General features: G+C 38.2%; 1 protein-coding gene across 2 annotated transcripts in view; it reads left to right on the plus strand.

Moving 5' to 3' along the window:
* Positions 1 to 3,586: 3,586 nt before the first annotated feature.
* Positions 3,587 to 7,289, plus strand: part of LOC100467951 (T-cell receptor-associated transmembrane adapter 1) — a 38,231-nt gene continuing 34,528 nt past the window's right edge. The window contains exon 1 of one of the 2 annotated variants that reach the window (XM_034658073.1): positions 3,587 to 3,806. In XM_034658073.1, coding sequence (XP_034513964.1) covers positions 3,800 to 3,806 — 7 coding nt within the window. In that variant the 5' untranslated portion in view covers positions 3,587 to 3,799. The remainder of the gene's footprint in view (positions 3,807 to 7,289) is intronic. The other variant, XM_002928479.4, reaches the window with a different exon arrangement.

Below are 7,289 nucleotides of genomic sequence, written 5' to 3' on the forward strand. Positions count from 1 at the left end.
GAATAAAGAAAAATCACACAGAGATCAGTTCTGCTTCTATAAAACAAGGGTGCTCCAAAGATCCTTTAAAATAAGGAGGCATCTTTGGTGCCTGGGTGGCTCAGTCAGTTAAGTGTCCAACTCTTGCTCAGGGTCCTGAGATCAAGCCCTGCGTTGGGCTCCATGCTCAATGTGGAGTCTGCTCCTTCCCCTACCCCCTGGAATAAATAAATACAAACTTTAAAAAAAATAAGGAGGCGTCTTTTATTCCAACAATTTTATTTAGTGCGTGTTATTGAAAATAATTTAAACAATGGACAAATTTATAAAGTGCAAAGCCAAAGCTTAAGGTAATCCCCAGTAACTACTGTTAACGCTATGAAACCCCTTGAACTTTACAATACATATTCATATACATGTGTATGTCGTATATATATTTGTGTGATATATACAGATATAAATAAATATACTATGGTGATAAGGATTAAAATAAAAATAAGAGGTGACCATCAAAAAAGAGACTTGAAAACTAGGCTTCTTTCTATAAACTATGACCCATTTTTCTGTGTGGAAGCTTGGAATGGCAGCTGCCATTTTGTTATATTTTTCATTTTCTTTTGGCAACAAAGCCTCAATTTTGTTGGCCTTAAAATTCTCATTTCTTGACAGGTGCCCATCAGAACCACACACCTTCCCCCCAAATTTCCTATATCTTTAATAGCTTCAAGCTTGTCAGGACAGATCTGCTTAGTCCAGCCATCTGCTAAACTTCATTTTGATAACTCAACTCATTAAAAAGTACTACAGAAGACTCATGTTTATTTATTATTTTGAACAGGACTCACGAAGCCGTCATTCAAATCCCCAACTGCACTCTCTAGTGTATTTCATAACAAAAATAAATCCATAAGCTTTTATATATTCTGATAATGTCTCCATGTGCCCAGCCACCTATGTTTAATGAAAAGCTATTTTTTTTCTCCCCCTGGCAAATTTCAAACGTATGTGGAGTTCTCCAGGGCATGGGCACAGACTTTCTGTGTGACCTTGGACAATCTTGCTCTATCTCTTGATTTTCTAAATCTACAGAATGGGGAACATTGTCAAGCAGCTCACTTTTCAAAAGTATTATGATAATTAGAAATTGTGAAGTGGTTCAGACCTCTCAGCCGAAGATTTACCATTTTAGAAATGCCGATCATGCATCATGTTCATTAAGTGGGTGAAACCATTAAGTAATCACTTAGCACATACCACAGGCCTCCTTCCTGACCTGAAGGAGTAGCATATACCCTTTCTCGGTCCCTGCCTATCTCCTCTGCTCTTGCCTTCCCCAGATTTCTGCAGACTGCTACATGTCACACAGACTTGACGCAGGGAAGCCCTCGGGTAGCTTTGGGCACTGGCCCAATTGGTTCACTTGGTTTGAGTGTATATCCCTGTTGGGCTGTCCTGAGACATACATATCTGGGGCTAACAATAGGATTCCTGCATTTTCACCTGAATTATTCTCACTAAAGCTGACCTTCTCCGTAACCAAAGCCAACCACTGAACACCCTTGTTTCTATGGATCAACCAGGGCATCCTTGTTCCTTCTTTCCCATCCTCTCCACTATTTTCGTTCAAACAGGGGATGCCTGCACAGAAATCTGCAGTCTTGAGACCCCTTCTCTCTCCCATGTCCTCTGTAGGCCCCAGCTGATATAAACAGGCCTCTGCATTGCCCATGTTTCATGGTTCCGTGGTCCCGCTTAGGCAATATATGTGGTTTCCTTTTAAGCCTGGGGCTTCTATTTTCCTCGCTAGGTATCCTTTTTTAGGTCCAAAGCTCAACCCCTCACAACTGCCCCACAGCTGGGCCCTCTCCTCCTGAATAGATCTCCATTCCTGTGTCCTACCTAATTGCTGGATGGATCCTTCTAATTCTTTGTTGTCCTCTGGTCCCTACGTGCACCTGAGACTTCTATTCCCTTGAGCTCTTGGTCTGTGGGCATCCAGGCCTGCTTCCTCCAACCTGTTACCCTGCTAATGGATGGTGCTGAACAAAAAGTTCTCTGGCCAAATAGGTTTAGGAAAAGCTCTGTTAAAGTAGTTATTCAGGTTTACTTTTTGTAGGACTTACCTCAGCTTTTAATATACTTATATGCATCCATGAAGGTGAAAATAATAGTTTTTCCAAATATATCTGTTGATGGAGCATTTATCCCCAAACTTCCTTTATGGCCTAGTATTCTATGAAATGTATTATGAAAACGCTTTTTTAGAAGATTAGGTAATCTCCATGGTCTCTTCCCGTTTTATAGATTCTGATTCAATGATTCACAAGAAATATTTGGGGGGAAAGCGATTGAAGTGGAAAAATCTATTAGTGTTTAGTCAACTTCATTCAAAGAATAAAGAAGCACTGTATTTTGTTACTAGGAAGTTGTTTTCTATAATGGAGCAAAGAGAAAGCAGAAGATTAATATTCTTTTATTTATTTAATCACTGTGAGACTATTTCTAGAGACCTACAGTGTGCCAGGCATTATTGTAGATGCTGGGTTTTCATGATGGATAAGATCATTACTCTCCCTGCCCCAAGAATCTTAGAGAAGTCAGCAAGAGGAAGATCTCCTGCAAGGCATTTAATATTTTTATTCTGAGTCTGTGCAACAAAAGTCTCATTTTTAAGTTTTCCCTAAAGTTTAAGTTCTTCAAGTTAATGTGCATCCCCTTCTGTAGGAAGCCGGATTCAGGTTTGTCACTGTTCTATAACTAAAGAAAACTGGTGGAATCCGTAATCAAATATCCATTGACACACAATACGCAGCAGATATGTGTACACGAGCACATCTAAACCGTATACACAGATACTGCCCAGATCTTTATCTGACTAATGCTAAAAATAAACTCTACCACTGACATATACTTGAGTTTTTCAGAGCAAGATCGAGAACACTTATATTTTAAAAATAACCAGGGGCACTTGTGAAAAATGCAGATTCCTGGACTCTGCTCCAAATATTCGGATTCAGCAGGGCTCAGGAATATGCATGTCAAACAGTGCCGCGTGGCATTCTTAGGCACATGTTCCTAACATTTAGGAACCTCTGGTTACTGAGACACTGGAACGTGCATTGAGAGCTGGAGCTCTTTGCCAAGTGGCCTAGGTTGGACAGACGGCCTCCCATTGGCTGCAGTGAGAGCTGCCGGGAAAGGAGGCAGGCACGGAGTCCCCCAAGGGGACCAGGTAAAGAAGACACCTGATACATAGCAGTGTTCCAAAAGCATCAATCCCCTTTCCTGCATTGTGCCTCAAGGAAAACACAACCAACAGCTGAGCACACCTGCGGGCTTCTCACTGTTTCCTCCCCAGTTTAATATATTTTAGTTTGTTTCCATGTGAACTTGCTTGTAAGGAGATCCTGGATTCTCTCCAGGGGGACGGGAGATCCCTCCTGGGCTAATTCATACTTTACTTTCATTATTATTTTTAAATTAGATTCAGGTATTGGTAAAAATCCGAATACCAGAGTACAGAGGCTTGTGGGATTTTTCTTCTCACGTAACGCAAAAATGTAAGAGTGTACTGGTTTCAGATCAAAACTCTAGAAGCCTCCATCACCACATTTCCTGTTTGTAACTGAACAAAGTACACACAAAAGATTTCAAGACACAGAACAGAGAAAACTGAGGTACGGGTAAAGACACATTTTACTGGCACCCTGCTTCTAAAGTACCCGAACAACTTTACTTAGAAAAAGAAAAGTTTGTGGGGGCATTTTTAATCCGTATATTTGCCTTATGGCTACATAAGGATTTCTCTGACAGAGGAAGCATGTCAGGTAAGTGGCAATTTTAATTCTTTTGTTCTATTCCTATGCCTTAAAATTCACCAAATGATTTCCACATCTCCAACCAAACAAACAAACAAACAAACAAAAAAACAACCACTTAAGATTTAGGAAGTAAATTAGTTTACATACTATTTTAAAAATCTGAGATAACCTTTATTACAATTTAGAACATACTTGGAAATAATGAGTATAAGGTGATTGTTCTCTCTTAAAAGAAAAAAATGGGAAGTTTCATAAGATAAAGCTAGCTGTAGCTGTTTAGTAAGTGTTCACTGATAATGATGCCATTTACAGTATTGGTTATTTTTAAAGAGACTTTTCTTGATTCCGCGCATTCTTCTTTAGTCTAGTTATAAAGCAGGTTAGTAGTAACCACATTCTAATTCCTTTGAGTTTAGGAATTGTATTATCATCCCAGATATTAATGCAATTGTCGATATCAGAGAGATGATCATTCTGCAAAGGCCAGTGAAAATTCGATCTCCATGGCATGGATCACAAGGCTTGAATCCCCTCAATTAGCCAAGTGTCTGTTCCACGTTGATGGTTCATTCCTCTTTTAATGTTTTCTGTACTTTTTATTTCTTTAATAAACATCTTTTTGCTGTAAAAGAAAAGGCACATTCTATATAAAGTAGGAGGACTGATATATAAAAAGAAAAAAATTTAAATAGTTCCCATCACCCTAAAAAAACACAAGATATTATGTTGTATTTCCTTCCTACTTTTATTTCAATACATTCTACTTGGTTTGCTTTTCATACCTGAAATAATAATGAACATAAAATCCTATATCCAGATTTTTGCTAACATTAAAAAATAAGTATTTCCCTTTTTATGATAATTTCTGTCTAATCATTTTGGATGAATGTAGTCAATGACATCCATTGGGTTATTTATAGTTTCCTTAGCTATTTCCTTATTGTCGGACATTTATGTTGTATCCAGTTGTATTAGATTTCAAATGACAGAAAGATGAACATCTCTATACTTTTCCCATAGTAAGGGTTATTTTCTTAGGAAAAATTTCTAGAATTGGCATTACTGAGTAAGAGGTTATGCACACTATAAATCTCATTATTATCAAGTTGCTTTTCCAAGAGTAATGTCAGTCCACTCTCATCCTAGCGTGTTTCTCCTGAACAGGCTGGTATCCCCTAAAAAAATCTTTACTAATAAAAGCGTAATATGCTAGCCCATTGTTGATAATGCATTACTTTGATTACAATGAAGCTGCATATTTTTGCATGGGTTTTTAAACTGTTTATCATACAATTTGCACATTGTCTGATTATATCTTTTGCTTATTGTGTTTATAGTACTTTTAATATCAATTTGTGTGAGATATTATATATAATTTCTGTGAATTTGTTTCCCAGTATTTTGTTTGCTGGATTTTAAGTGAATTGATTGGATTAACCACACAGGGAACATAAGCCTGACATATGATTTGCATACCTGTCTTTATTTTTTCCAGGTTCATAAATTAGCAAAGAACAAAAACAACGGTTCTAGTTTTGCTAGTGCCCTGCAAAAACTAGACTTGGCAATATTATGAACAGTTGCCATGAGCTGGTGGTGTTGGGGAACTCAGGAAGGGAGGGAAGGCCAAAGGCAGTGAATAGACATTCAACTATTTCCAGGATTGATTAATTTTAATTTTATGAGAGTTATGATAAAATTTCTTCCACACCATTTTGTAGTTTAGATGTTCCCTTGAGAGGTAATGCAAGAGTTCCTCGTGTCAGTTGAGACCTTCTACAATGCCACAGGAGAGATAAAAATATCACGTTTGACGTTAAAGACTCATAGATCTTAAAAGGAGGGAAAAAAACTTTAATGTGAGAGACAATAGTATTTTTTACATTTAGATAGGTGAAGTTAAAAAGAAAATTAGTGTAAAAAGCGAAATTAATCCTAGTTAAGCAAAGAAACATAAGAAAAGAAAAACCCAAGTCTTTCCTTTTCTCCTGCCTAAATGCCTTGCGCTCACTGCATCAGTAAGTGGGCCAATAACATAGTTCCTACCGTGTTTCTGCATGCAATCAATATCAGCAGAATCAACTGGTGAGAACAACTCTTGTGAGCTACCGTTAATTTGGTTTACAGAGTGACCCGCAATCTAGTTACACATTGTTGTTTTCAAAAAAAAAAAAAAAGAAAGAAAGAAAGAAAGAAAGGATTTTCATTGTCTTTACTCAGTTTTCTCTTCCCTTGAGCCTCAATCACCTTTCCGAGAACCATGAGTCTTTCCTTTAGAGATGAGGTAGGACTAATTCATGAATCATCTTTTAAACTTAGGTGTTCTTTAAATTAAAGATGGGTCAAACACAATGTGTTTCATAATTTCATTTAGGTAATGTGGGCAGTGATTTTAAGGAAAGTCAATCCAGGAAAGGTTGTCAACGTCATTATTGGTCACATTTCCAGGCATTTTGAATTTTATTTCATTCTCTCAGTTTTCCAGAACTAGAAAGAGGAGAGAAAAAAATTAACAGGACTTCCTTCTTAAAACAATAAAGAAACACAGTAGTTAAAATTCTGTTGGATTCCCCGCACACCCAGGACAATCAAAGAGGATCTCGCCAAGGTGCTTCTCCAACAGAAAACAATAAGTGCATATATAAAATGGAGTGGTAAATGTAGATAAGGAAAGACTCGGCAACGGCAGGGATTTGGGCAGCACTGAAGTGAAATCCCAATAGGATTTCTCAAGTTGACCAATCCCAGTTAAAGTTTAATTCTAAAAGTGACAAGTAGTCCAGTACTGGGGGAATTATAACATCCTGTCTTAAAATCTCCCCCCACCTCCCTCCACATGTATGTTCCCTTTAACAAATTCAGTTAAGTGTTGGTTAAGAGCAACTATGAGGTACTAGAAAGATCTCACACAGATGGGGATCTGAACTCCGGCTTTACAACTGGCTTAGTGAGGTTCAGTGAGATGCAAAGAGTCACACAGCTAGGAAGCCTGCACTCACTCTTCCTCTGCACTTTGAAGCAGACATTCCAATGCCCCATACTGCTATTGTCCCTCTCCCCATCACCTTCCTTCCCCAACATACACCATCCATTTCAAATTATCCTCTGCTCATAACAGACCCTTATTTAAGGTTGACAGATATCAAATTCTGCATTTAAAACAATATCTTATTTACTCAAAAGCCTGGGAGTGGATTTGAGAATTCCTTCCACTGCTTCTATCTATGACTCCAATGCCTTTTATTGGGTGATGGCGATGGATAGTGGTGGGGTGGGGGGCTGTGTGGATACTGACAACGTGCTACAAAGAGTCAACAAGAACGCACCTACTTCCACACCAAGCTGTCATCACAGTAAGAAAAACTCCTCTTATGCATAGGATCCATGGGGATTGCTGTATCAGAACTTTTTCTTTGAATTTCTGGGGCGCCTAAAGTAGATATACATATTCATGGAAAGCAACAAGGAGATGGTCAGTGCTCCGACAGA

This window comes from Ailuropoda melanoleuca, chromosome 1 (genome assembly GCF_002007445.2).
Source record: "Ailuropoda melanoleuca isolate Jingjing chromosome 1, ASM200744v2, whole genome shotgun sequence".
In the NCBI taxonomy this organism is placed as follows: Eukaryota; Metazoa; Chordata; class Mammalia; order Carnivora; family Ursidae; genus Ailuropoda; species Ailuropoda melanoleuca.